Source organism: Prionailurus bengalensis, chromosome A2 (assembly GCF_016509475.1).
Source record: "Prionailurus bengalensis isolate Pbe53 chromosome A2, Fcat_Pben_1.1_paternal_pri, whole genome shotgun sequence".
NCBI lineage: Eukaryota > Metazoa > Chordata > Mammalia > Carnivora > Felidae > Prionailurus > Prionailurus bengalensis.
The window spans coordinates 791,435-818,439 of NC_057348.1; the positions used below are offsets into that span (position 1 = coordinate 791,435).

At 61.9% G+C, this 27,005-nt stretch overlaps 1 protein-coding gene across 10 annotated transcripts; it reads left to right on the forward strand.

Moving 5' to 3' along the window:
- Window positions 1-519: 519 nt before the first annotated feature.
- Window positions 520-25,940, forward strand: DAZAP1 (DAZ associated protein 1). 10 transcript variants are annotated; one of them, XM_043590132.1, is made up of 14 exons: window positions 1,064-1,795; window positions 2,152-2,278; window positions 8,735-8,775; window positions 9,399-9,565; window positions 9,848-9,913; window positions 11,784-11,894; window positions 13,127-13,175; window positions 16,420-16,502; window positions 19,353-19,506; window positions 20,899-20,928; window positions 21,056-21,196; window positions 22,780-22,956; window positions 23,963-24,052; window positions 24,990-25,050. In XM_043590132.1, the coding sequence occupies exons 4-13, from the start codon at window positions 9,452-9,454 to the stop codon at window positions 24,040-24,042; spliced, it is 1,005 nt and encodes a 334-aa protein (XP_043446067.1). In that variant the 5' UTR covers window positions 1,064-1,795; window positions 2,152-2,278; window positions 8,735-8,775; window positions 9,399-9,451; the 3' UTR covers window positions 24,043-24,052; window positions 24,990-25,050. The 10 variants fall into 10 exon arrangements, with proteins under 10 accessions (XP_043446073.1, XP_043446071.1, XP_043446068.1 ...); XM_043590135.1 differs by lacking the exons at window positions 1,064-1,795; window positions 2,152-2,278 and adding an exon at window positions 866-1,052; XM_043590130.1 differs by lacking the exon at window positions 23,963-24,052 and having other exon boundaries at window positions 24,990-25,940.
- Window positions 25,941-27,005: the final 1,065 nt, after the last annotated feature.

Consider the following 27,005-nt stretch of genomic DNA (forward strand, 5'->3'; position numbering starts at 1 on the left):
CGGAGGCCCACATGCCTTGCAAACTATAAAGTGGGCGAGACGAAGTTGTATTTTAAACGTTTTGTTTTGTACCGTTTGCCTGCGACCTAGTTCCTTCACTCTTTCCATTCACTAAATTTTACGACGACGAGTAAGGGAACTTATGGCAGGCGGGGAGTAAGCGGAGTCCCGCGGCACAGGTCACCCGAACGACCCGACTGTCCCCAGCGCCCGTGGTCGCGCGCCGGGCGCCCAGCTCCGGGCTGCAGGGCCGTCCTGCGGGGCGCTCACGGGCGTGCCCGGCGTCCACCCCGCGGTTCCATCTGCGGACGGGGCCCGGCGGGCCCTCCCACCCACCGTCACCGCGGTCTTGCCTGCAGCCGCCGCTGCAGCCGCCATCCCCTCCCGGGAGACGAGTTCCGGGAAGTAGCGGAGGTGCAGGCGTGGGAAGGGGCGCCTCCACCCGGCGTGACCCCGCGCCGGGCGTGGCCTTTGCCCACTGTTGACCCCGCGCGCCACTTCCGACCTGAACTCAAACAAGGAAGCCAAGCCGCGCCTGCGCCCCGCGGTGCCTAGCTCGGAGCGCCTCAGCGCGAACGCGCACGCACGCAGCACGCAGCACGCACGCGGCTCGGCCCGCGAGCCCCCCCTCCGCGGGGTGGGGCCGACGCCGGCGCGGGAGGGAGGGGGGGGGGACTCCACTTCCCAGAACACCCTGCGGCGACGCCGAGAGCCGAGGAGGACCGAGGCCGCCGCGCGGTGGTGGTTACCGCACGCAAGGCACGCACGCAGGAACGCACGCACTTAGGCGGGCGCACCCCTGGCCCCGCCCCCGGAGGCCCCGTGCGGGAGCGCGCCCGGGCGTGCGCAGGGCGGCGGCGCGGGCGCGGTGGCGCGCGGTGACCGTTGGCGCTGAGGGGAGGAGGCAGCGCGGCCGCCGCCGTTGCGCAGATCCGGGCCGCGGCTGTGGGGAGGGCGCCGGGGCCGGTGACCTTCCGGAGGCGGGAGCGAGCCAGGGGGCCCGGGACGCCGAGCGCCGCCGCCATGAACAACTCGGGCGCTGACGAGATCGGGTGAGGACGCGCCGGCCTGCGCCGTCGCCGCCCAGACGCCGCCCCGGCCCCCGTCAAGGTCACGCCGCCGGGCCGCGCTGGGGCCCGGTGGCCTGGGGGTCCGCGCACCCGGGACGCGGCGAGGCGGGGCGGGGGGTGGCGAGCGGGATCCTGGGAGTCCGGCGTCCCGCCGCTTCCTGGCCAGGGCGCCCCTGGGAGGGTCGGGGGGGACCCCGCTGCTTCCTGCCTGAGGTGGACTCGGAACGGGAGCTCCCGGCGGGTGGGGGGGTTGTCAGGACGTCCCCGCCGCCGCCGCCGCCGCCGCCGCCGCCGCGCCCGACTTTCCCGCTGGGGGATCGGACGCGGGAAACTGGGGGTCCGGGTCGTCTCGTCCGCCCCCCGCGCCTGGGTTTTTTGCTGGGGGACCCGGAACGGGGCTCTGGGAGCGTCCGCAGGGACCCCGCTGCTTCCTGGCCGAGCGGGACCCGCAGCGGGAGCTCCGGAGGGGTCTGGGGCGCCTTGTCTTCCGCCTCGCTTGCACTTCCCGGTGGCGGAGCCCGAGCGGAAACGGGAGGGTTCTGGGGCGCCCGGGGCTCCCCCGCCCCCAGCCCGCGCACCAACTTGGCGGGTCGGCGCACGTGGCGGGCCCGGCCCCGGAGCGCCAGTTCCGCCGCCGCGCAGAACTTGTTCCAGCCGGGACGCGGGGTGGCGGCTCGCCCCGTTTCCGCTCTTGGCCCCTTCCCCAAGTGCTAAGAACGCGGAAGGTCCGCAGACCGAGGGCTCGGGGGCGAAGGTCACGGGGTGGGGGTGGGGGTGGGGGTGGGGGGGGCGGTCGGGGCCGGAGCCCTCGGCAGCGTGTCCATCTCGGCGCGCCCGCGCCATCTGATGGGTCCGCAGCTGGAGCCCCTTGCGGCTCGCGCCCCGCGACAGACGTGCCGGGGGGTGGACGGCAGAGGCCCGCTTCCCGGGGCCTGTGCTTGAGCAGCTACTAGTGGGGAGTTCGTGCCGTAGTTACAGCCCGTGTGATGCTCACGCGGCCCGGAGCGGAGCCCGAGATCCCCGAGGGGCTCGGAAACCCGTTTCTGCCCTAGTTCGGGGCTCGGACTAGTTTTCTTTGCAGACACTGGCTCCTGCCCGGCCGGCGTGGTTTTTCGGTTACATTTCTCCGGCGGCCCCGGGGCGGGTGTGCGTGTCCCCACGCCCGGAGCTCTGAAGAGGCGCGGGTTTGTGGTCAAGCGCTGGGTTCGGTAAGTCCTTGTGCGGCCTCCAGGCCCGGGTTACAGGGGCGGACGTGACAGGCATGTTGTGCCCCCCCCCCCCCCCCCCCCCCCGAAAACGGCGCACCGCAGCGGCCCAGGAGGGAGACCCTTAGCTCCCCGCCGAGCTTGTCAGGAGCGGCGGCGGGGGCCTGGACACCTGTGTTCTTCGGGTCACGTAGGTGGTGGTAGGTGGGGGGGGGGGGTCGCAGTGTGTCCGACTGGAAACCAGGGAACAGGGACACCGTGCTCCAGAGATGGGGCAGAGTCTGACGGAAGAGAGCGTGCACCTGTCACCTCCCCATGGCCGTGGCCTTCCAGAGCGCTGCCCAAAGTGCGGGGTCCCTCACAAGGGCCAGCAGCGGTTAGGAGGGAAGGGAGCCTGGACACCCCGAGACCCGCCCAGGGGTGTGCTGCCAGGGCCCGAGCCCGGGTCTGCCGAGGCCGTGGAGCTGGCGGTGGGGCCGGGGGCCGGTGGGCCTGGTTCCCTTCCCCTCTCCCCTCGAAAACCCACCCCGATCGCCCACCTTTGAAAGTTGTCAAGACAGGGGTCCCTGAAATCTCTTCGTGTTTTGCAAGTGGAAGTCTGTTGCCAGGAAGTATCGATCGGTCTCTTTTCCCAGAGTATGCTTGTCTCTACTCCGTCCAGCGGGGTTTCGGGGTCTGCTTTGGTCTCCTTGCCATCACATCCCGGGGCGGCGGGGAGGGGGTGGGTGTCCCCTGGGCCCCCTGACGAGCCCTGATGCCGTTTCCCGTGAGGGGACCGCACCTGCCTGCTTTGGGGTGGTTCCCACGCAGCAGCTCCTGTTGTGCCTAGAGCCAGGTGATGGTGATGGCAGATGTGACCGGGACGTGACAGGTCTGAGTGACGTCCCGTGAGCTGCATCTTCATCTCCAGTCTCCTCCGCTCTGGTCTTTGGCCAGCCTCGTACTGAGGGAGCTCTTGATAGGTGGGAAGGGCTTGCTCCCCCTTTGCTAACAGGAGCCCCGTGTGTGGGGCGCCCACCAGCGTACGAATGTACTCGTGAGTTTGAGTCTTCAACGAAAGAGAGCCCCGCCAGGTGGTGACCGTACCTGAGCTGGCTCAGGTTCCTCTGAAGCGAAGGCTGTGGGGAGAGAGGAAGCTGGCGAGAACCGGCGTCCCGACTGTCCCAATCAGCCAGAGCAGAGGGAGGGCCGGGTCTCGAGGGCAGAGGGGTGATAGGAGCAGCAGCGTCACGTGTGGCCACATGGAGCAGATGTGTGACGGGCTGATAGCCTCCCTTCTGAGCCAGGGACCTGGGGACGGACGCTCACCTTTGCTGGGGGTGGCACTGAGCCCTCGTTCCCCTGCCGTAACCTCAGGAAGTTGGTTTCGTGGAGGGTCTCGCGATTCTGACTCTGGAACCGGAGCGGGCACAAGGCTTCAGGGACCCCGAAGGCGCCTGGGATCTTGTGGGTGCTCGTGAGCGCTCGGCAGGGGCCAGTTCCTGTTAGGACAGAGCCCGCTCGTGGGTGAACTGGAGAGAGGTCGGGGGAGGATTTCATCTGGCACGTGTCTCACTAGTAGGACGGGGCCAACTGGACACTTTCAAAGGGAGAGTCCGTGGGAGAGAACGGACTCCAGGGAGACAAGGCAAAGTGGCGTCCGGGTCACTTTGAGAGGCGGTGCGGGCAGGCAGCGGGAGGCTGAGGCCGCTGGAGCCAGAAGCACAGAAAGTGGGTGACCCCAGCTGCCCCAGCAGCCCAGTGATCCTCTGAGTGCTGGCAGGACGGGGCCAGAGGCCTGGGCCTTGAGGGGCAGGGACTCGTTAACTACCCGCTTTCACTAGCGCCTGGGAGGTGGGAAGAGTCCTGATGGTCTGGTCGGAGAGGTCGTGCTTGGGGAGGGGGCCGTTTCTTGCAACGTAGGGGCCGTGAGACCTGAACGGGTGGAGGGTAGAGATGCTCCCCTTGGCATTTTGGAGCTGTTCTGGGACAGGGTTTCTCCCCAGCCCTGCGGCCATTTGGGGCATCCTGGGCCCCGCAGGGGCGAACAGCATCCCTGGCCCCCACACACTCAGTCCCAGGAGCACCCCTGCTTGTGATAATCTCAGACGTCCCCAGATATTGCGCAGTGTCCCCTGGGGGCAAGATCACTCTAAATGAGACACCTGTTTGATGTCTGGTTCCCAGTGCGTCCCTGCCGCTTGTTTCCCTGGTTTGGCTCTTGTTTCCCGTAGTGGGAACTAGTCTGACGCCTGTAGAGGGGATCATGGTGTTGGGAGACCCTCTGGTCGATTTCGTTCTGTTTTCAGGTTTCGCATCTGGTCGAGCACCTTGACCGGTGGTGCGCCCGCCTCACAAGCAGAAACTCACCCAGAGTACCTCACCAGTGACACCCTTCCTAGAGCACCTGCTGGGAGCTGGACCCGAACTTTGTCCCCCAGGTCCAGCCCTTTCCTCTGCAGGGCAGACCGAGGTTTAGAAGGGCAGGGGACTTGCCCAGGGACCCCTAAGATGGGCCAGAGCTGGGAGTCCCGTGCTCTTGGTGAGCCAGGAGAGCCCTTGTAGGGAATGGCAGGGATCGGGGCCGGGCCCAAATGTGTACATTTTGTCCCTCAGTGAGGTGGTTCTGTCGTCACAGGGTGACTATCTCCATCACAGTGTCACACCCTGTCAGAATTGTGAGTAGTGTTTTCAGCAGGAGGTCACTTGTTTGAGGCTCTTGCTGGGTACCAGGGTGTGTGTGTGGAGGGGGGGTAGCTTACAGTGGAAGGCTGCAGGCATCGGGAGTTAATGCCAGGCACTGGGGGTGTCCTGGGGTTCTCTCCCGAATGTGTCACTCAACCCCCACAGTGGTCGGGAGGGGGGGTGATCTCACTTTGCTGGCAGGAGGGAAGCCTGAGCTGCTGAGGGCAGGGCCGGCAGAGGCAGGTTCTGGGGTAAGGGCTGAGTTCCAACAGTTGCCCTCCGGGTCTTTTCTTCTGTTGCAGTGGGAGGGCCAGAAGTGGGGTGGCTCCGTGGCGTCTGGGTCGGTGCTGTGTGTTCCTCCTCGGGCTGCTTCCCTCCCTACGGGGAAACAGGACATACTTAGGGACACAGGGTCCCAGTGTGACCGCACCAGAGGAGCAGGAAAGTGCGAGCATGGGCTCTGGGTTGCATGTCTTTAAGTTGAAAGGGCTGTTGCTAGACAACCAGGCTCAGTCCTGGGCCCTCTGCTTCTCGCCCCCCAGAGCTAAGCTAAGCTCTGCCCACTGCTGCCTTACTGGTGGCTGTCTCACCAGGCACGGTGGCACTTTCTGAAGCCTGCGAGCGTGCTGCCGAGGGGCAGAGCCCGCAGTGGCTGGCCTGGGCCAGGGGAAGCTGCCGAAGATTTACTTTCTGGCAGAAACAGCACGCGGCTGCCCTAAAGTACACAGAGCTGGAGCGGGGCTGTGCTCCAGAGCAGGGTTCGGTCTCAGTGGGTGGGCAAGGGGGAGAGTCCACCAGGGCCTGGTGCCCGGGTTACCCTTGCAGAGCCCCTTCCGAGAGGAGGTCGGCAGGAGGGCACGGACGGCCTCTCCCTGGCTCTCTGGGTGGTGGTATTGCCCATTCCCCCTCAAGAACCTGACTCTCGGTCACCTGGGAGAGCCAGGAGGTCCCCTTGGCCGTCTGCGGGGTTCAGGGGCTGTGGGGGGCCCCTGACTTTCCGCTTCTGCTGAGTAATGACTCTCGTGCGCTTAAGTGCAGGGAGGGGCTGGAGGGGGAACCACACAGTCAGCCGTCTGCTTCGTCTGCAGGGTCCCGTGTGTGAGCACCCGTTGACACCTGAGAGCCACACGCTGCCAGGTGAGCGTGTCTAGGCCACCCCGGGATGGCTGCTGGGGTGAACGGTCTCACACTCGGCGCCAGGCGTGCATGCACATCCGTGTCGACCGGTCAGGGTTTGGCTGCCCGGGCAGCAGTGGAGCCGTGCCTGGCCGGGCCCGGCTGGGCCTGCTAAACGCACTGTGGTCTCTGAGGCTCAGAGCTTGGGGCTTTGTGCTGGGGCTCTGGAGGGGCCCTACGCAGGACCTTCCGGAACCTGTTGGCACCTTCTGTCTGCGGACCAGGGAAAGTATGCCCTCGGAGCAGGAGGAGAGGAAGTAGAAAGTCCGAGAGCAGCTAGCGCTGAAGCCTGGAGCTCTCTTCCCTCGAGTGACCAGCTGTGCCTGTCGGGGCAGGTCCCCTAGAGCCTGCAGCCGGGAGACCTGGAGTCCTGTTGTTTCCGCAGGACATCTCTTGGAGCTTATGGTTTTATAGACCTTGAGCTGCAGAACATTGCAAGATGGTCACCAAGGTCCCTAGATGCTCTTTCCCAGCCAGACTCCCCAGGCTTACATTTTGCCCCATTTGTGCGTCCCCTCCCATACCCCGCGTCCGTCTTTTGTGAAGTATTGGGGAGTGAGCAGAGCCCTGTGTCCCTTTGTGAACAGGAATATTCTCTGAAATCAGCACAGCACAATAAAACGAGAGCACAGCGTTGATGCCTTTTTACCATCCAGTCCACAGGGCAGTCTGGGTTGTCAGTTGTGTGGGTGATGGTATTTCTGGTCTTTTCTCCTTAATGTCTGATTTTGAAATTTAAACAAGGGCTGGAACCAAGACTGGTCAGACGAGTTCCTTCCTTCCTTCCTTCCTAGGCCTGCCGCTGGTGAAGGGTTGGGTTGCTTGGAAGGATACCTGCTTATGACCTTGCCGTTTGGGCTGGAGGCGTGCTAGATAGAGGCTGGTGTGTGGCTCAGAAAGTTGGGTTTGGTTTGGTTTTGTTGAAGAATGCTCGAGGTCTCTTTATCCTGCATGAATTTGCGTTTTCACAGCAAACCCTTGTTCGCTACTGCGTGGAAGGGGTGGGCCGGCACGCGGCTCCGAGGCGGCTCCTCCTCCGGGGTGCCAGCCGGCCTGGGGGCCTGCAGCCACTCATCGGCTGGGCGCCGGGCCCTGCGAGGGTGGGCCGTCCTGAGTCCCGGCTTGCTCTGGGCAGCGCCCTGGGCCTCTGGGGAGGCCTCTCTCCCCCGGGAGCGTTTGGAGGTGGGAAGGAGCCTGGCCTGGCTCTGAAGGGTACCAGGAGACACGGACTTAAGTTAACGAGGCCTAAATGGAGGCCTCCCCCTGCTGCTTGATCAGCACGTTCCCTGAAACTTGCCCCTTACGGAGCTGCCTCGGCCAGATGTGCCTGCCCGGTGCCCCCCTCCCTGGACCGTGGCGGCCGGCTTGCGGGCATTTTGAGGCTGGCACCGGGTACCTGTCTGGTGGTGGGAATGGTTTCTCACGCGCCGTGTGTGAGTTGCCTGTTCTCAGAGAACAGGCCACGGTAGGAACGAGCCCAGGGTGGGCATGCGGGGGTTTGTCCTGGGGTGGAGGATGGGGCACCCTGCCTGGCAGCCCTTCTTGGTTGCTCGGGAGTGCATTTGTCTTCAAGTCGCGCTCAGCTGCAGACGCCGGGACCGCGGAGCCCCGCGTCCCAGATGCGGACTGAGCCTTGGCCACCCGCTGGCATCTGCAGACCAATCAGGTGGCATCCAGGTCCCACTCTGAGGGTGACAGCGGTCATGCCCCCTTTTCCTGGGGGACGCCAGCAGCACAGAGCCGCCACCGCTGCAGTTGAAGCCCCTCCTCTGCCGAACCCGCTCTCTGGGTTCGTGGGGGGCCCGAGCGGTGCCTGAAGGGGCCTGTGGGTCTTGGAGATACGTGTGAGCTCTGCCCCAGTAAGGGCTGGAGTAGCTGTAGCACGCTGGCCTGTCCTGGGACGTGCCCCAGTGCCTCGGTTTCCAGGCCTGGCCAGCCCGGGGGCATTGGGAACGGCGGACACCACCCTGTGGCCTGTTGGCGTTCTAGACCCCGCTAGAGGTGGGGTGTGCAGAAGAGGCAGGTAGGTGATAGTGCGATTCCTCTTGAAGGTTCCAGCCTGGGCTGCCTTGGGGCGGGAAGTATGGGCCAGGGTTCCAGTACTGAGTGATCTGTGGGTCCTTGCTCACGACCATGTGGAAAATACCTGAGGCTTTAACCTAGAGCCCCCACCCCTGCTGCCGCTCTGGTTTGTTGAGTGTGCTTTCAGACCCGACTTCTAACTCCACAGCATCTGCAAGAGCAGTGGGGAAGTGTGCCCCGTAACCGCACCCCGGATCCTCTGCGGTTTGGGGGCTCCTGTTGGTGCATTTTGCAAGGTCTCGTTTTCTCACCGGTTTGGTCGGTGACGGTGTGTGGCTCTGGATGTGTCGTCTTTACTTACGCGTCGTGACCCTCGCTCCCCGTCGTCTTGGTAGGTCTTGATGTCGTCTTTCCTGTCTACAGCTGGCAAGGCCGGGCGGCGGCCACGGTGGACACACGTCGTTGCCACGATCGCACGGCACATGTAGGCACGTCTCCACCAGCTTCTCGTGGATTACCATCTGAGGAGGGGCAGGTGGCTGACATGTTTGAGGCAAGGACTATCTTGACCCTAAACGTGTTCTTGTTGAATTGCAGGAAGCTCTTCGTGGGCGGTCTTGACTGGAGCACCACCCAAGGTAGGTGGCGGGGACCGCCTGTATGCCAGGCACCGTGCCTCCCCTGGGTCGTGAACGCGTGTGAATTTGTGTCTCGCTACTACTTTTGGGGGGGAAGGGTTTCTCTCCTTCTTGGTTAGCTTACTGTCTCGAATTCTGGGGAGGAGGGGCGCCGGACCGGGAGTCGTCCTGGAGTCCTGGCAGAGGTAGGGGAGGGACGTGGAGGGCAGGAGACGAGTGTGGAGGTCTGCAGGCTTGCTGGCGCGGTCGCCGCGCTCAGGCCCCGTGCAGGGCCCTAAGCAGCTTGCGGTAGTCGACGGTCCCGGTGGCCGCCTGGCTCCCCTCACACTTCGCTTTTGAGGTTGCCTTTGGCCACTGCCGTCGTCAGTCGCACCCCCGCTAATTCACGCAGAGACGTGTGCGTCCGTGTCTAGGATCCCCAGTCCTTCCCCGGGGGCCTCCTGCCCTTTCCGTCTTCAAACACCCCCGTCCACTGATGTGCCAGTTTAAAAGTTGCTGGTTGCACTTCCCAGGTCAGCCGAAGGGCCCGGAGCACGTGTGCGTGTGTGCTTACACACCTGCTGTGATACTGTGCTTAACGCTCTGGTGTGTGTGTCTGTGTTTTTGTCCCAATCTCTGAGCAGAGACTCTACGCAGCTACTTTTCCCAATATGGAGAAGTCGTAGACTGTGTGATCATGAAAGATAAAACCACCAACCAGTCTCGAGGCTTTGGGTTTGTCAAATTTAAAGACCCAAACTGTGTGGGGACGGTGCTGGCCAGCAGACCACACACACTGGACGGCCGAAACGTAAGTGTCCTTCCTCAGTCTACCACCCGCGTATCCCCCCCCGGCCCTGCTGCGCGTGGCCCCTTCAGCTGCGTCTGCCCCTGGGCTTGAGAGGTGCTCACGCCAAGGGGTGTTTAGCGGGGTTGACTTAAGGGGTTGCAGCTCTGGGCTGAGGCTGTAGGACGGAGTAGGTCGTGGACTTGGGGTGAATTGACAGGGGGCACGTGCTTGCTGGCCGTGCCGGCACCTTTTCTGGAGGAAATAGCTTCGTGCTCACGATGGGCTCGTTTGAAACTTCTACAGATCGACCCAAAGCCATGCACACCTCGGGGGATGCAGCCGGAGAGGACACGGCCGAAGGAAGGATGGGTAAGGGGCCGGGCTGGGTGAGGTGGCCTCTCGGTGCGTGGTGTGCGTTCGTGGCCACAGTCGGAAGGAAACACGCACCTCTGATCTGGTGTCTTTGCTCCTTACGATTGAGAGCAACAGAGGCCCAGTGCGGTATCTGAGCAGCCGAGGGTTGCTCGGATCCAGCCAGTGGTGCGCGTTGTTCATCTCATAGCCGAGAGAAGTGCTCTCACTAGTCTGTCTTAACGGGAGGAAAAAGACTGCTCGCTCCCGTTTGTGATCCGGAACGGTCCGTTTTCTCCTCACTGGTGGTGGCTCCGCGCCTGCCCCAGGGGGGGACCCCGTGTCAGAGCGCCCTCTGCACCTGCCCCCCACCCCCTCTGCTTGCCGGCCGTGCCTGCCCAGGTGCTGCGGCTCAGGGGCAAGGGGCCATTTGCCCGCGTCCAAGAGCCTGCTTGCCGTTGTTCGAACAACTGAGTCAGGATCCACCGGTGTGGCGGCTCCTCAGGGATTCTCTGAGCGGCGTGTGGCCCTTGGTGCCTGGCCAACTGGAGCAGACCCGTCCTCCGTCCACTGTCACCCGTACCTCCCCTTCCACCACCCAGCAGGTCTCAGAAGACTGTCATCCAGGAAGCCTTTGTCCTAGCAGAGAGGCCTGGCCAGAGCCGGGCCGGAGGCAGAGGGCACATATCTGATCAGCATGTCTGGGCCAGGGCCCGAGAACCTGGATTTCTAGCAGAGTCCAACTGCTGCTTGTAGACAAGGGCTTCAGACCCTTGAAACAGTTTTTATTTTCCCAATTTCCTATCAGGAAACTTTCCAGGAACTTTACAGAAAGATCGGAAGAGCAGTACGTCAGATACATCTGTTTCGCTTCATCAATTGTTAATATTTTCCTGAAGTTGCGTGTGTTTCTGTCTCATCTCTGTATCTCCCGCTCCTAAGTTCTGGAGCGTGCAGCTCCTGTAAGCACGTCCTCCCACAGAATACCCACCCCCACGGCTGAAGCGGCAGCCGTGGTGCCCAGGGCCACCTGTGTCCAGACGGTGCACTCGTGGCTCTGGGCTTCTTCCACAGGTGGCTGTCATACCTCTTCTCTTCAGACTGGAACCGAGGCCGCCACGTTCACGTTGCATTTGGTTACTCGTGTTCTTTACTAAGACGGAATGGTCACGTAGGGTAACCGCATTTTGACGGCATTTGACCCCCGTGTGGACCTGTGAGACCTCGCCCACCCCCAGAGTTCAGTCGTGTTGTCCAGAGCGGCTAGGACGACGTAGTCTGGGAGCCCCGTGGCCAGGGAGGATGAGGGGCATGTGAGGAATGCGGTGGGGAGGCAGCCCCCTAGGAGTAGGGGCTGAGGTCTGGTCCTCCACCTGGAGTCCAGCGCTTCCCTCCCAGGCGTGAGGCCGTCTGCGGAGAGGGAGGGATCGCTGGGGTCAGTTGAGGCAAGTGGCTTCTCAGTTACTGCAACTTCCCATGGTCCTCTTCGGTCACCCACTAAAAACCTGGAAAGCTGTTTTCATCATCGCGGCCACCTTGCCCTCCCGAGGCCTTGCTTTTCAGATCGTAGAGCCTTACGCTTTACAGCCGCTGTCGTTCGGGATAATTACGCACGGGACCCACCACGCGCTCCGTGCACACGCATTGGAAATGCAGTGGTGCCCGTGCTGCCGGGTCCCTGTCACCTTGGGACTCCCTGGGAAAATGGGAAAAGTCACAATGGCTTGCCAATTGTGATTCTCTTTGGATTTAGTGGGGTTTTGGACTGTTTGGGCCTGGCTTTTCGCTGGTTCCTAAAACCAATGCCGAGTGTAGCTCACGTACGCACTGTAGAGAGGGTTGTGAGGGTTCCCTGCACGGACTAACCATTTTTTCCTTCTTGAAACAGCAGAAAGGACCCAGGAGCGATAACAGTAAATCGAATAAGATATTTGTCGGTGGGATCCCTCACAATTGCGGTGAGACAGAGCTCAGGGAATACTTCAAGAAATTCGGAGTGGTGAGTTGTTCTGGGCCGGAGCACGGCAGGGTGGGGCGGGAGTGGTGGAGCCGAGTGTCCACAGAGGTTAAGCCTGGCAGCTGTCTCCTTGGGGCCTGTGTCTTCCCCAGAGTGGGCCCGAGCCCAGGAGAGGGGATGTGCGGCTTTTTCCAGGCGCACAGTCGCTCGCCAGGCCGACCTCCCGAGAGGCCCTTCCGGTCAGCTGGAGGTGCCACGGTGTAGGGTGCTAGGATAGTGTTGGGAGAAGCAGGGGTTGGTCTGGCGGTGGGAGCCAGACTTCTGTGTCTCATCACGGGAGGAATGTTCTAGCCCAGGTCCTCAGAGCAGCCGTGCAGACCCTGCCATCTGGGAGGGCGCCGGCTCGGGCCCTGTGCTGCCCTGCTCCGGCGGCTCGCGCGTCCTGTGGGCCGCCGGGCACTCATAACCCTGGCCAGGTGTCGTGAGAGATTCTTGAACCTGTCACCTGCTCGGTTTTTCCTCAGTGACAGCAGACCTTCTCCCCAGGCCGGTTCTGTCCCTGGAAGAGGCTGAAATCCATTAGAGTCTTTCTGGGGGGTTAGCATCGCTTGTGCTCGGTTCTAGCAGGGCAGACAGAAGAGGAGACGGACAGCACGCAGGCTTGTGGGGGGAGGAGGAGGGGCGTCCCAGTCACCCGAAGCAAAGGCATGGGGTCACCCCGGACCCCGACGGGCCGCACACCCTGTTGGTGGGCAGTCCCCTTGCCCTCCCTACTGCCTGTTTGTCGGGGATGGGGGGCACCTGAGTGTGCCAAGGGCCCGGGCCCCGAACGAAGGGCGCCAGAGCATGTGGCGTTGCGCTCAGGGAGAGAAGAGACGCCGTCCTGGTGGGCGTCTGTCAGGGAGGGCTGAGCTGAGCTGACCGGGACACGGGCCCTTCCATCCTGGCGCCTGAGCCTTTGGGCTTGTCTGTGAAGGGAAAGGCGCGCTGTGGTCCTCACCCCCCGCCCCCCAGCTGGAGTGCAGGGCCGGGTCCCTGGTGTCCCGGTGGCTCCGCGTGAGCACTTGGGGCAGAGGTGGCCTGTGCTTCCCTGTCTCGGGTCCCATGAGTCTCGGGCGTCAAAGCCCATGAGGCCGGCCTCGGGGCCTCTGGACTTCCCCGGGGAGTGGCCGCACGCAGCCCCGAGCTGCCGCTGCCTCGGGAGTTCCGTGGTAGCCAGATGTGCTCGTGGCCGCCCGTGGCACTCGGATTCTCGAACACCGTCTCTCTTGCAGGTCACAGAAGTGGTCATGATCTACGACGCAGAGAAACAGAGGCCTCGAGGTAAAAGAGATGGCGTTTGTCCTTGACCTTCCCCTTCAGATGGCAAACTATCTCACGATGAGGTGGTGGTGGTAGCGAGCGTTGCCTCAGAGAAGGATGATTTGGAGACACGATTAAAACGTAGGCCCTTCCTGTGCAGCCCCAGCCTGTCTGCTTCCCAAGGTCAGGCGTCCTAGGGTTTTTTTGGCTCGTTCTTTTGAAGTTTTTACAACTTGACATGAATTTTAACACGGTTTCTGTTTTTAAATGCGTGCAGAAAGATCGGTGCTTTTTTTCAAATGGTGCGCTCGTCACTCAGGGCCGCGTCCTGCTCGGAGTCCCCCCGCCACCCCGCCCCGCCCCGCCCCGGCAGGCCTCATTCCATGGCGTCAGGCTAGGTCTGCCCCAGCTCGGCTTGAACGTGACTTGACTTTACTCATCCCATGCTTTTTTTGTTGTTTTTCTTGTTTCCTGTTCCCCTAAGACTGGGGCAGCGGGAGGAGGGTGAGGAGCTCCCTCAATGCATCCCCATGAGGTTCCTGGGGCTGGGACAGCGGGCACCCAGTTTCTGTGCCCCCCCTTTTCCTTTTTTTCTTTCTTTTTTTTTTTCCCCTTTTTCTTCTTCTTTTTTTTCTTTTTTTTTTTTTGTGGCTGCTGCTGTCTGCCCGCCCGTATGATTTGGTTCATCCACCGCTTTTGGACCGGCTGTGTGAGCTGCCCTGCCAGTCTGGGCACCGTGCAGCCCGCGCCCCAGCCCCGTCGGAGGCCCCCCTAGCGCACTGAGCCGGCGCCGCCGCAGCATGCGCCCGCCATGCTGGAGAATAGTTTGCCATTTGAACTTCCTTCCTTCTCTTCCTCCATGATAAGTGACGTATCCTCACTTCATGTCGATTAAGCTGTTAAGTCTTAGCTTAATTTTAACGTAGACATACATGCTTAGTGACGTACTTAAGTGTCTCGTAGTAAAGTACAGTAACGTTAAGTAAGTTGTTTTTCCTTTTCTCTCTGTGAATTGTTTGTGATTAACGATATCTCTTTAGATTTCTCTTCTCCAGGTGCTAAATTATATCACACAGGTACAGGCCAGTCCCGCAGTCAGAGGAGGGAACGGGCTTTGCTCCAGTGGGGTGTAAACGAAGTTTCAGTGTGTTTCTGTCCGCTTCCTCAGTGGTGATGTCGCCTCTTGACAGACAGATGCGTCCCTAGACGCCCCACCCCGGGGCTCCTTACCCAAGACTCACCGCCTCTTGCGCTATAACGGACCACGCCAGCCCTGTGGTTGCAGACACTCCTGCACTTTGGGAAAATGTTAATTTTTAAACCTGCTGTTCATCACCCATGTTGTGTTCCACTATTTGCTCGGGTCTTGTGAAACTTCAGGACGTGGAATCCTGAGGGCTGCTCTTAGAGTCCTCCCCCTGGTCGGTCCCCTGAGGCCTGGCCCTGGGCCCAGGGAGCGCACTGAGCTGCCGTGGGCTGGGGGTGCAGGCAGGAGGAGGAGGTGGTGGGGAGAGCGCTTTGGGCTTGGCCTTGGGACCCACGTTCCCGTGGAGGCTCACGCTGCCCTCCTCCGCATCAGGCTCTGAGTCCCTGCGAGCACCCAGACCAGCACAGGGCAGCACAGGGCGGGAGCGACCGCAGGAGCCCCCAGTGGGCTGGGCGGGGGCGCCCCAGAGAGCCCGTCCCGCTTTCTCCTCTTCCTAGGTCTTTTCCAAGGCTCTGCCTCCTTCCTCCCTCTCTGCTCATTTAAGACACTGTCCCTGTCCGTGTCCGTCCGGGGGATTCTGCATGTGTCTCACCGGGGACAGCGAGACTCTGACCTTGCCCCCACCCCCACCCCCCGGTCCCGGCCGCTGCCTCTGCTCGCCTCACACCTTCCTCTCCGGCGTCTCCCGCTCCGGCTTCTAGCTCCCCCCGTTTGTCTCTCGTCCTCGTCCCGCTGCCGCGATTCCGCTCCTCCTCGCACGCCGTGTGCAGATTCTTGTGTGAGTGTGTGCATAGTCACGCTCGGGCACACGCGTGTGCAGACACAGAAGCCTCCCGGATCCTGGGGGTCCCTCTCTTCCGGCCTCATCCAAGTTTCTGAGCTGTCTCCCCCCCCCCCCCCCCCATCCTCTCCAGCAAGGTTTTGTCTCCAGTCCCACCTGGTCCAGCTCCAGCCACTGCAGCCTCAAGAGCTCAGAGTCCCTCCTCCATCAGCTTGAGGGGCCCTGGGATTGGCCGCTCCTCCCCGACTCCCCCTCCCGGCCCACTCTGACTCCTCAGCCCAGGCCTGGGCGGCAGGCGGCTCCCCCCCCCCCCCCCCCCCCCACAGGCCCGACCCAGGCTCTTCCCATCGGCCCCGCCCCCGCCCCCCTTCTGCCCGGTCCGGCTGCCAGCCCTTCCCCTCAGCTGCCTTTTGTTCTCCGGGGTCTTCGGGCGGCTCTGTGCCGCACGCGTCCTTTTGTGCTCAGAGCAGACGGGCCCCGGGGGAGACAGTGCAGTCGACCGAGGACCAGACGTGCCACGTTAGCCGGGCGGTCACACTCACCCAGACCAACCAAACTTCGTTTATACTGCCACTTTCTTGTGTTTGGGAAACGCTAAATTTTTTTCCCGTTAAAATTCTCTCTTTGATGACACGGTGCCTCTCGCTCTTGCTGCTGACAGCAGAGTTTGACCTGCTGGAACCCGTTGTGGCCTGTATCTTTGTGTATTTTACTTAAGTAGATACGTACAGATAGACACCTGTATACATACGTATGTTACTTCGAGAGGACTCCTTGGGCTTACCCAACAGCGTTGGATAAGCTTAGCGAGGCACTAACTGTGTAGAGACCGTACTTCTGTTTAACGCGCTAGAACGATATATGGCTGCTGTCAGCACTAGTTGCAAAGCAAATTGCAAGCCGAGGGGGAGAATCCCGGGTTTCAGAAAAGCAGACGCGCACCCACGGCACACACACCCCCCGACGGAGGCGGAGCTCTCGGCCCGCTCCCCTGCCCCTGGGGAGCACGGCGGCCCCCTCCGCCGCGCGCTCTGGCTCCGGCCCGGCGCCCGCCGTCTTACCGATCGGGCCGCCGCACTCCGCGACGGCCCCCCCCCCCCCCCGCCCGTGGCTCCCCCTGTGTTTCCACACGGAGCCCCGCCTGCGTCACCGCAGCCGCACACACTCGGCTTCCTGAAACCCTGGGGCGACCCCTCGGCCCGGCCCTGATACTGTTCATCACCCTGTTTTGTGTCACAACGCCCTGCTACCTTGATTCACTCTTCGTCGTTGGCTAGGTTTTGGATTTATTACTTTCGAGGACGAACAATCAGTGGACCAGGCTGTCAACATGCATTTTCACGACATCATGGGCAAAAAAGTGTGTAGTTGTAGTTTTATTTTACCTTAAGACCAAACCAAGTCTTAGGCAACTTAGGGATTTCACTGGAAACACAGATTCCTTAACGGTAAAGGGGGCTGGGTCAGTCGGGGGGGGGGGGGCGGGCAGGGGGGCTCTGCCAAAGCTGGGGGCCCATCCTGCCCGAGGGGCTCTGCTCCCGGCACCCCTCGCTCTGGATCCCCCTGGGACCGGTGGGCGGGGTGGGCCCCGGCCGAGGGGCTCAGTCGGGGGGTGGGGGGGGTGCTTGTGGGCTGGCCTCCAGTGAAATCGCAGGTTGTCTCAGGCTTGGTTTCAGTGACCACTCCTTCAGATGTCTGTCCCGCATTCCGATTGTCTCAGCCGCCCCGTAACGTGGGGGGCGGCGAACCCTTGAAAACCGATTCCGTGTGAAACCGAAAGAGACGTAAACATCCTGAAGGATTGGTTTTTTTTTAATTGGGTCACTTACTGTGAAACTCCGGCCCCAAGCACATGCTCTCGGTAGTACTTACCTCCGTGCAGTCAAGTGACCTCTGGTTGTCCTGTCTTCATACTGTGTTGCTGCCGCGGACGCGGGCGGCTCGGAGCTGTGGGGGGGAGGGGGGGCTCACTCAAATAAATCGCTGGTAGAAATTCTGCAGCGTGGGGTCCCTTAGCGTTAGCAGAGGCTTTGCAGGACTCCCGTCTCGGGCCTTTCAGAACCTGCTCTGTGCAGCCCGGCGGGCCACGTGGGTGCCACGAAGCCGGCACTTCCTCGTTCCCTCCGCCACCAAGCCCGGGCCTGGTGACGGGGCCGTGGCTGCTTTTGTCAGTTAAGATAGAGTGCGGGCAATGAGGCACCACGGGGTCCTGCCCCTCCTGCCCCTCCTGCCCTTCCTGCCCCCCCCCCCCCCCCCCGCCCCAGCCCCGCAGCCCGCTCCCCGGAAGTTGGTAAGCACGGCCGCGTGCGCAGCTGTGTGCATCCAGAGGAGGCTAGTGCAGGTGTTGTCACAGGCTTAATTCCGTCTGAACCCGAGCGAGCACACACAAGTCTCGCTCCGACGTCCATTGAAGCTTTTAGTTCAGAATTTGCATGCAGATCTCAAGGACGCATGCCAGTTACGAACACAAGTGCAAAGGAGTCCGCGTTCAATACTTGAAGGTACCGTGACATTTAAACCTTGGACGGAGCCTGGGCCCGCTCTAGGGGCAGAAAGGCCGATAAGCGCACGGATCTGCTCCCGTCTCCAGGCGGCCGTCCCCGCCCCGGTTTTGTAGGACGCATCGGTGTCTGAGTCTGGTCTGCACGGAGCACAGAGCGGAGACTGAGGTGGCTTCTCGGTGTGGGGCTCAACTTGTACAGTAAGGTGCACACGGGCGGGAGCCCCCAGCCTCGCCCTGTCCCCACGGCCCGACCTTCACTGGCGGGCTGGCTCCTTAGTGGGGGTCCCTCCAGAAAGGCCTGGGGTCCCCCTCTAGTTAGAAGCAATAGGGTGAGTGACTGCACCCACGTTCCCACAGGAGGACGGCAGACGTTGTTTTTAAACAAAAATTACGAGGGCTGCTTCGCTTTGTCAGCAGGAACCAAATTCCCCTAAGGAGGGTGCGTGAAGACTCGTTAGCTGGAGTTCTTCGAAAGGGTCCCTTGGTCCTGCTGTCACATCGCCTTGAGCTACCGGGGATTTTGTTCCTCTCCGTGGAGTGTCCTTGGGGCCCCAGGAAGGTGGCGTCTTTGTGCCTCTGTCCCAGTCCCTGTGTGTTAGACAGGAAGCGGTCTTAGGGCGCCACTGACGGAACTTTGAATACATACGCTTATTGGCTCATCAGACGATGAGACTCCAAGGAGGACTCCAAGTGGCTTTATTGTCTCTTCTCATTAAAGCTTGCCATAAAAAAAAAAAAATTCAAGGTTCTCAACTGCCGAGGCAGCCCTATAATTGGGGGACAGAGGCTGCAGAAGGGAGGGAGCTGTGTGGTGGCCACAGCGCCTAGTGCAGGTAGGACACTAAGGTAGGGCACCTCTGGGTCCCCGTCCCCCCCCCCCCCCCCCCCCCCCACTGCTGTGGCTCCTGACAACACCCGACAGAGGAAGGGTCCTGGGCTGCTGACCTAACACAGTATGAAGATTGCTTACTGATTCAAATGTCCATTTTATTGCATGTTCGTTTACTTTTTTGTTAGATGTAATGTAAGATTCTCTTTATCACATCCATTCCCTCTGACATTATTTTGAGTTAATTGAGATTCTTTAAGCGTTAGCCTGGGGAAGGTAAGTCCTTATCTTCCATTAGACATTTTAAATAAAAAACCTAAGGAAGCCAACTGTGTTTCTCAGGTATGAGCTCACGGCACAGGGCAGGGCGGGTGGGCTCCGGAGAGGCCTCGTGCGTGTGGGCCCGGCTGCTCCCCGACGTGCTCCGTAGCGGCGGGCTCCTGCCACGCCGGGGCCCTTGGGAGGCCCGGGGAGAGGGCTGTGACTGTTCGGGCGGTCCTGATCTCTGTGTCCCTGGGATGAGGAGGCCACCGAAGGAGAAAGCTGTCCTTTCACCCTCACTGAAAGACCCCTTGTTACCCAGAACTCTTGAGGGTTCTTGGCCTTCATTCGGTGCCCCGCAGTGGGTGGGGCTTAACACGTCTTACGTTGCATCTGTTGTACCTGAGAAACATGTTTTAAGCAAAAAAAAAGAAAAAAAAGAAAAAAAAATTTAATTAAAAAAAAAAAGAGAATACTGGCCTAAGGTTTATAGTTAAGTTTTAGTTTTAAGTCATAATAAGATGCTAAGTGTAGTCATAAGTTATCAAGGGTGTGTCTGAAGGGAAGGGGGTCCGGGACCCTCGGCATCTCCCTAAACCACAGCTCCATTTGTCTAGGTGGAAGTTAAACGGGCCGAGCCACGTGACAGCAAAAGCCAAGCGCCGGGACAGCCAGGTGCCAGCCAGTGGGGCAGCCGGGTCGTGCCCAGTGCTGCTAATGGCTGGGCAGGCCAGCCCCCACCCACGTGGCAGCAAGGATACGGCCCACAAGGTGAGGCCCCAGCACCCAGAACCGGCCGGGCCCCCGGGTGGCCGCCTCAGGGGGTTTCTGCTCGGGGGGCCGGGGTCCCAAGCCCGCGGGGTGGTGGGTCCACGAAGGCACAGGTGGTACTCGCTGCTCGTCCGGCCCCAGGGTCTCCTGCCCAGCAGGTTGGCGTGTGGGCTCCATGCTGGTCCCCCGATAGCACGCGCGCCCCTAGAGGGGCACCTTCTGGTCGGCACGCAGACCGGAAAGGGGCCAGGTTCCAGGTCGTCACCTGGTCCGTGTGGAGGACGGTGGTGTGTCTGGGCCGTAGCCGAGTCCCCGTCTGTGGTTGGGGCAGATGCGTCTCAACCGTAGTTGGCAGAGGGCAGTGAGCATCTTTACTCCAAGTACCGTGCTCTGGAGGAGGGCCTCCCAGGCCTGAGGGAGCAGTTCGATGCCTCGTGCTGACACCTTTGCTGTCCCCGGGGTCTGTGCCAGTGCCTTGGGGGTAGGGGGATGGGCAGAAGGACCTGGTGGATTTGAGAGTCCGTCACTGTCACCATCACCCCCTCTAGTGGGCCTGGCCTGGCCCTCTCGGGGGCCCAGATAAGATAAGATGCTCTTAGGGAGACTGGGACTTCTGCCCCAGAGTCCTGTTTCTTTCACCCCTCTCGGTCTGCTCCTGCTCCTGCTCCTGCTCCTTGGGCTGTCAGATCCTCGTGATGGGTCAGCAGAGTGGTTAAGGACGGCTTGGCAGAAGGATTGGGGTGCCTAGGGGCTCCGGGACAGGATCTGGTAGCCTCTATCCCCTTCAGTGTCCAAGGAGGGGCGGAAGGAGGTCAGGTGGGCCTGTCTGCATCCAGAGGCACCTGGCGCCCCCTCTTTGGGCTCACAGAGGCGTCTTTGAAAAAATTCTTTATTGCAAAAGAACACACAGCCCTAGAAAACCAGTTATCCCGCGTGCCCACTGGCTCGGCTGGTGGCCGGCCCCGAGCCCCCACCGCCCAGCCTGAGGTCCCACCTGTGCCTCCCAGCCCCTGATCTGCGGGTGTTCCTCCCACCCTTTCTGGTGGGTTCTGTGGAAGGGCCGGGGCCACCTGACCCGACAGGCTTCTCTTGGGAGCCCCTCCCCCACCCCGGCCTCCATCCCATAGAAGCAGGATGCGAGCGGCAGCTCTCTCCCCACACCCAGGTGCTGGAGAAGCTCTGGGGGTCACGCCTGTGCTCCCGGTCTGCCACGGGCTCCTCTGACGCCCTCCTCGGGGCCGGGACATCCCGCCCTGGTGCCCACGGTGCAACAGGACGCCAGGCCCCTCGGGTGCGTTTCCAGAAGGGCTTCTCGCCGCCACAGCCAGTGCTGTCGGGGGGAGCGGGGCTCAGCTGACGGGCACCAACCACCCTCTCTGTTTTCCTGTTTAGGAATGTGGGTACCAGCCGGACAGGCAATCGGTAAGTCCTCATCGTGGGCAACTGAGAAGGAACAGGGTCTGAAATGGGGCGGCCCTGCGGCGGGCCAGGGCGGCCCGGAGCCTCGTGTGCCACGCCCTTGCCCTCACCTCTGTGTCCTGTGTTACAGGTGGCTACGGACCGCCCCCTGCGGGAAGAGGGGCCCCCCCGCCGCCGCCACCGTTCACCTCTTACATTGTGTCCACCCCTCCCGGAGGCTTCCCCCCTCCTCAGGGCTTCCCACAGGGCTACGGTGCCCCTCCACAGTTCAGTAAGTCCTGCGGGCCCCAGGAGGGGGGCTGGGGTGCCGCGTGTCCACGCCCCTCTGCTCGGAGGGCCGTGTGGATGACACCTGTGTCGTCCAAGAGGAGTGTGCCACGTCACTGGGGCGGGCCCTGCGAGCGGTCGCAGCACGGGGCCTTTGGACCTGGGCTTGTAACTTGTAACAAAGCAGCGAAGGGCTAGAGGGCATACGAGCTGGAGTCTCAGTCCTCCTCTGTTCTGCTTTGTGCCCGGGCGGCTGGCAGGCCTGCAAGGTTCAGTGCTCGTCCCTGGTAGGAAGGGGTGTGGCCAGGGCGCCTGGGTGGCTCAGTCGGTTGAGCATGTGACTCTCGTCCCCTCTGCCCCTCTCCCCTGTTTGTGCGTGTGTGCTGTCTCCCCGCTTCTTTTTCTCTCGGGGGGGGGGGGGAGTGTTTAAAGGAAGACAGAAAAGGGTGTGGCCGCTCCTGGCGACTGGGTCTTCAGCAGGGAAGAGACCCTCACCTGATCGAGCGTGGCTGGCCACTGCTCTTGCCCTGCGGCCCACACAGACTGTCCCCCGGTCTTCCCGTTAAGACCTTGGGCGCCCACACGTGTTCTGCTTTTGGCTTTTGGGATGCACCACAGGCTTGGGTCAGTCACGTTTTTTGGGCTCCATGGCTGCCCGTGGCCCAGACCACGTCAGATTTTCTTTTCCTTTTTAATGTTTATTTATTTTTGAGAGAGAGAGAGCGCGCGCAAGCAGGGGAGGGGCAGAGAGAAGGGGAGACACAGAATCCGAGGCAGGCTCTAGACTCCGAGCTGTCCACAGAGAGCCCGATGTGGGGCTTGAGTTCACGAACCTTGAGATCATAATCTGAGCCTAAGTCGGACGCTTAACTGACTGAGCCACCTAGGTGCCCCAGATTTTTATTTCTTTTTTTTTATTTTTATTTTTATTTATTTTTTTTTTTCAACGTTTATTTATTTTTGGGACAGAGAGAGAGACAGAACGTGAACGGGGGAGGGGCAGAGAGAGAGGGAGACACAGAATCGGAAGCAGGCTCCAGGCTCCGAGCCGTCAGCCCAGAGCCTGACGCGGGGCTCGAACCCTCGGACCGCGAGATCGTGACCTGGCTGAAGTCGGACGCTTAACCGGCTGCGCCACCCAGGCGCCCCAAGATTTTTATTTCTAACAAGAACACAGGTGGATAGAAACCAGTTTTCTGGAGCCCCCCAGGACAGAGTGTGGACAGGCGTGACCCCCGCCCTCGTGAAAGGCTCACTGGGACTCTTTTTGTCTTCTCAGAGCACAGACTGTGCTTTGTTAGGCAACCGGTTTTGGTTTTTTCAAGAGTATTTCAGTGCAGTTACTCCCTGTGGAGTTCCTGTCTGACACTCGCTGTCAGAGGTGCGGTGACAGGCTGCCCCAGGCCCACCCGGGCACCCCAGCCTTCCAGACCACCGCTAGTCCGCATGCCGCCTTGTCCCAGCCGGGGCACATCCCCAGGACCTGGCCACTTGGTGCGTCTCGGAAGGAAATGGCGCGGGCAGCTCCCGTAGGCTGGGCCGCGGTCGTGCACTGTGTGTGTGTCTTCCTCTCCTGTTTGCCCGCAGGCTTTGGCTACGGGCCCCCGCCTCCACCGCCGGATCAGTTTGCCCCGCCTGGGGTCCCTCCTCCACCTGCTACTCCAGGGGCAGCACCTCTGGCCTTCCCACCGCCTCCGTCTCAGGCCGCCCCCGACATGAGCAAGCCCCCGACGGCCCAGCCAGACTTCCCCTACAGCCAGTACGGTGAGTGGCTGTAACTCTCGCCCGCTCTGGAGACCTGCGTTCGAGGCCTGGGGCCGGGGATCTGGCCCCGCCGCCTTCCGCCGTCCTCCCTGCCAGCGTCTGTGACGGAGGCCCGCTCTGCTGGGGCTTGTCGGAGAGCGTCCGGCAAAACGAAAAGAAGGATTTTGGTTTCCTGGGGTTTTTGCTAGGGAGCCGTCTGAGAAACGCATCGCGTGAGCGGCAGGCGTCCCAGGGCCTGTGGGTTGGGGAGCCTGCGGCTGTGACCGGGCCCCCAGGAAGATGGTGCGCACGGGCTCAGCGGGGCGCCCCCGGCAGGCACTGTTCCTCGGTGGTCTCGTTTTCCAAGTGCAGCGTGCAGGGAGGGCACCTGCGCGCCACGTGGGCTCATGGCTCTGGTCTGTGGCGAGCGCTGGCGAGGGCGTCACCATGCTTCACCAGAGGGGCTGGTCGTGGACTAGGTGCCTCTGAGCCCGGGGTCTGCGAGGTGGTGGCCCGTGGCCTGCGTGGGAGGGGCTCGTGAGGACGGGGTTGGGCCCTGTGTCCTGGGTAGAGCAGGCCTCCATCCTGGGGCCTCCTGCCACCTCTGCGGGGCCACGCAGGCGGGCTGCCTGTCTTCTGGGGCCTCGGGGGCTCCTGGGGCTCCCGTGGGAGCCGTGGCTTCGGCCCACGCCTCCTCGCCTGGGGCTCTCCTACTCCCACGTGGTTGTTCGCACTGCGTTTCGCCCAAGACTTCAGTGTCTATGCGTGAGGCTGTTCTTGCCCTCGATTGCCGTTCTCGGCCGGCTGCTCCCAGTAGCCCGGCATCGCAGCAGCTTGGCCCCTGGGCGCCGTGCCACGCCACGGTCCCTGAGTGCGTGGGTCGTCACCCCACCCCCCACCCCAGCAGAACACGTGTCCGGTGCACGAGCAGCCCCGGGCAGGGGTGTGCTGACCGCCAGCGTGGCCCCGCCCCGCCCCTCTGCCGAGGCTGCCCTGGGGTAGTCACCCTGGTCTCGTCTCTTGCCAGGCCTGGCTACCTATTCTCAAGACCCGTCAGGCTTCGGGCCCATACTTTGTTTACACTCTTATGGTCAGGCTGAGCAGTGATGTGGCCTAGGTAGGTGGCACCTTCTCATCCACGGTCCCCACTCTGCCTGTACCGGGCAGCGGGCACGGCCTCCTCTGCCGTCCTGGGCGGGGGTGGACCTGGCGGTGCCCTCTGGGACGGGGCCCTTGCCGGGGCGAGGATCTCAACTGGCCACAGCCCCGTGGGCCCTAGAGCTCTGCCTCTGCGGGCAGCAGGCGTCGGCGCCCCATGTGCACCCTCTACTGGGGATCCGGGGGCCTTGGCGCATGCCTTCACCCCAGGTGTGCGGGCTGGTGCCGGTCCCCTTTCCAGAGTGCCTCCCACGCATTCTGAGGTCAGCTGCAGGCTCTAGGCCCTGTTCCGAGGAGGGCCCTGGCCCGCCCGGGGCAGGCTCTGTAGGCACGGTGCCCAGAGTCACTCACGCCTGGCGTTGGGTTGGGCACACAGTCTTTCCTCACACCCGTCGGTCTTAGGGAAGATCCCAGGTGGGGTCAGCTCTGCAGAGAGGACTGTCTCGGGTCTGGGGGTCACCCTGGAGGGAGGGGCCTGGGCTAGGCTTGCATTTCTTAATCGCTGGGAATTGTGCCTGAGCTCCCTGCCTGCACCCCTCCTCCCCCCCCCCCCCCCCCCCCCACCAACCCGGGTGCATCACACTGAAGATTAAACTTTTTAGAAACCCTCAGTCTACTGAGCCGGGCCGGGTCCTCTTAACATTTCCGAGCTCAAAGGCCTCCAGTGGCCAGGGCCCAACCCCAGGTCCTCGGGACTGGGTGGGGAGGCGAGGCCGAGGTCGGATGGGACAGGCTGTAGGGTCCTCCGGGTCTCCGAGCTGCTTTTCCTTCTGCACAGAGACCGTGGTCGGGGCCCTGCGGGGGGTCGGGACAGGCTCCGCGGGCACGGACCGCTCCCCGGCCGTTAGGGCGAGAGCTGCCATCCCGCCGCAGCTCACCGGGCTCCTTCCCTGCAGGTTACGGACAGGACTTGGCCGGCTTCGGACAGGGCTTCTCAGATCCCAGCCAGCAGCCCCCCTCGTATGGGGGCCCCTCGGTGCCGGGCTCGGGGGGCCCCCCCGCCGGCGGAAGTGGCTTTGGACGAGGTCAGAACCACAACGTGCAAGGGTTCCACCCGTACCGACGCTAGCTGGCCGGCGCCGTGTGGACGTCAGGGCGGCCGAGACCCAGGATTTAAAACTTGTGAACTCGTGACAATCACAAACTTGGCAGAAGAATAGCGGCTCACCGTTGGGGGGAGGGGGGCGAGAGGCTTTTGGAGGCGGCTGTGGGTGTCTGGACTGAAGTTTTTAAACATATTTCTTTCTCTAACCCATCAGCACAATAAAAAAAAGTCACTGGTTCAACAACAGGGTTTAAAAAAAATGTCTTCAGCTTTAATTCAAAACTTCAGGTTTCTTTTTCTTCCTTTTTTTTGAAATTATTTTCCTGAGCCTTTTGTTTTACCGTATATTGTAAACTTTTATGTTAAAGAAAAAATATACATTTACAAATTGTGAGATTTTTAAGAGAAATTTTCTACGATGTATACTGGCTTATTTTTTAATTTAAAGCAGGGTTTCCGTCGGCACTGGTGGCAGTGAGGGGCGTTTCAGTGCCTCACTCCTGGCTTTGAGGGTCGGGGCTTGTTGGTCCAGAAACTCTGGGAGCTTACAGAAAAAGTCTACTGAGCGTGTTTTGTTTTTTGTTTCTTCCTTGCTTTTGTCGACTGACCTGCCTGGCAGCGCCCGCAGGTGCGCCGTGGGGGCCGCGCCCGCCCAGCCTCTGCCGGCGCCGCCCCGCGTCCGCCCCGGCAGCAAGGACGAGGAGGCCTTGTCAGCCGCTCTCCCGCGCACGTGGTTTCAGGGCGTCCCCACCGACCAGTTTGACCCTGGTTTGAATAAAGAGAAGTGCGTTTGGATTAGAAACCCACGTTGTGTGCTTTTATTCCCTCCTTGCTGTCGGCTGTGCGTCCCTTCTGTGTCCAGGAGGAGCCCGTCCCTGCGGGAGGGCTGTGCCGGCCCAGGCCCCCGGGGCTCAGCGGCCACCCGCCGAATGCCAAGGGAGAGGTGCTCGGACGGATCCGGGTGGGTGGGGGCCATCCCGTGGCCGGGGCGGGAGGCAGCATGATGGCCCCGGCTCGTAGAGCCCAAGGACCAACGACGACGGTGGAGGTGAGGGAGGAGGGAAGCCTGAGCCAGGAGTTGGGGGGGGGGGGGTGGGGGGCTGAGCTCTGGCCAGCGTCCCACGGCGGCCACCAGGTGTCTGCCAGGCCTTTCCAGCCCTGGGTGTTTGGACCTTTCTGTCCCTTTTCTTGACTGCTCCTTCCCCAGTGAGAAGGGGCTGACGCTCAGCGAAGGCCCTATTTGCAGCCCCAACGGGAGGGGGAGTCCGTTCGCCTGCGCACAGGGCTTCCTGCTCTGGGCCCCACTTCCTGCGGGAGTGGGGAGGGGCTCCTGGGTCTGGGGGAGGCTGGCCCTGGGGATCTGCTGTGAACCAAATGGGTCAGTCCTCCCCTGTTCTGATGCGGGGGGTGTCTAAGGGCCCCTGTGACAGATCACCACCCACCTAGGGCTTAAAGCCGCTCACGAACCGTCTTTGACAGTTCTGGGCCCCAGGGATCCCCGTCTCCCACCTTTCCCGGCTTCCAGAGGCCCCTCTTCCATTCTCACGGCCAGCAGTGCGGGGTCCGCCCGTCTCTGTCCCCTTCTCATGAGGACCTCGTGTGGACGCTGGGTACCCAGGGTCACCCCCGCCTCAGGCCTTGCTAAGGTCCCCTCTGTTGCGTGAGGTGACAGATCCCTGGTCCCAGAACCAGGTCTGGGGGCTTTGGAGGCCGTTATTCTCTCATTCTGAAGACCACAATGAAGATTTTAAAACGTTCAAAGAACGGATTGATCCAAAATGCACGGGGTGCCACCACAGTGTGTGGGGCTGGAGATGAAGTACTGAAGGAAACAGCCAGTAGCCCTCGTCCCCGCCCACAGCCCGCT

Coding starts and splice junctions, on each gene's coding strand:
- DAZAP1 (XM_043590133.1), top strand. CDS start 1,024: ATGAACAACTCGGGCGCTGACGAGATCGG. Junction 9,914..11,783: donor CACGGCCGAAGGAAGGATGG/GTAAGGGGCCGG, acceptor TTCTTGAAACAG/CAGAAAGGACCCAGGAGCGA. Junction 11,895..13,126: donor ACTTCAAGAAATTCGGAGTG/GTGAGTTGTTCT, acceptor TCTCTCTTGCAG/GTCACAGAAGTGGTCATGAT.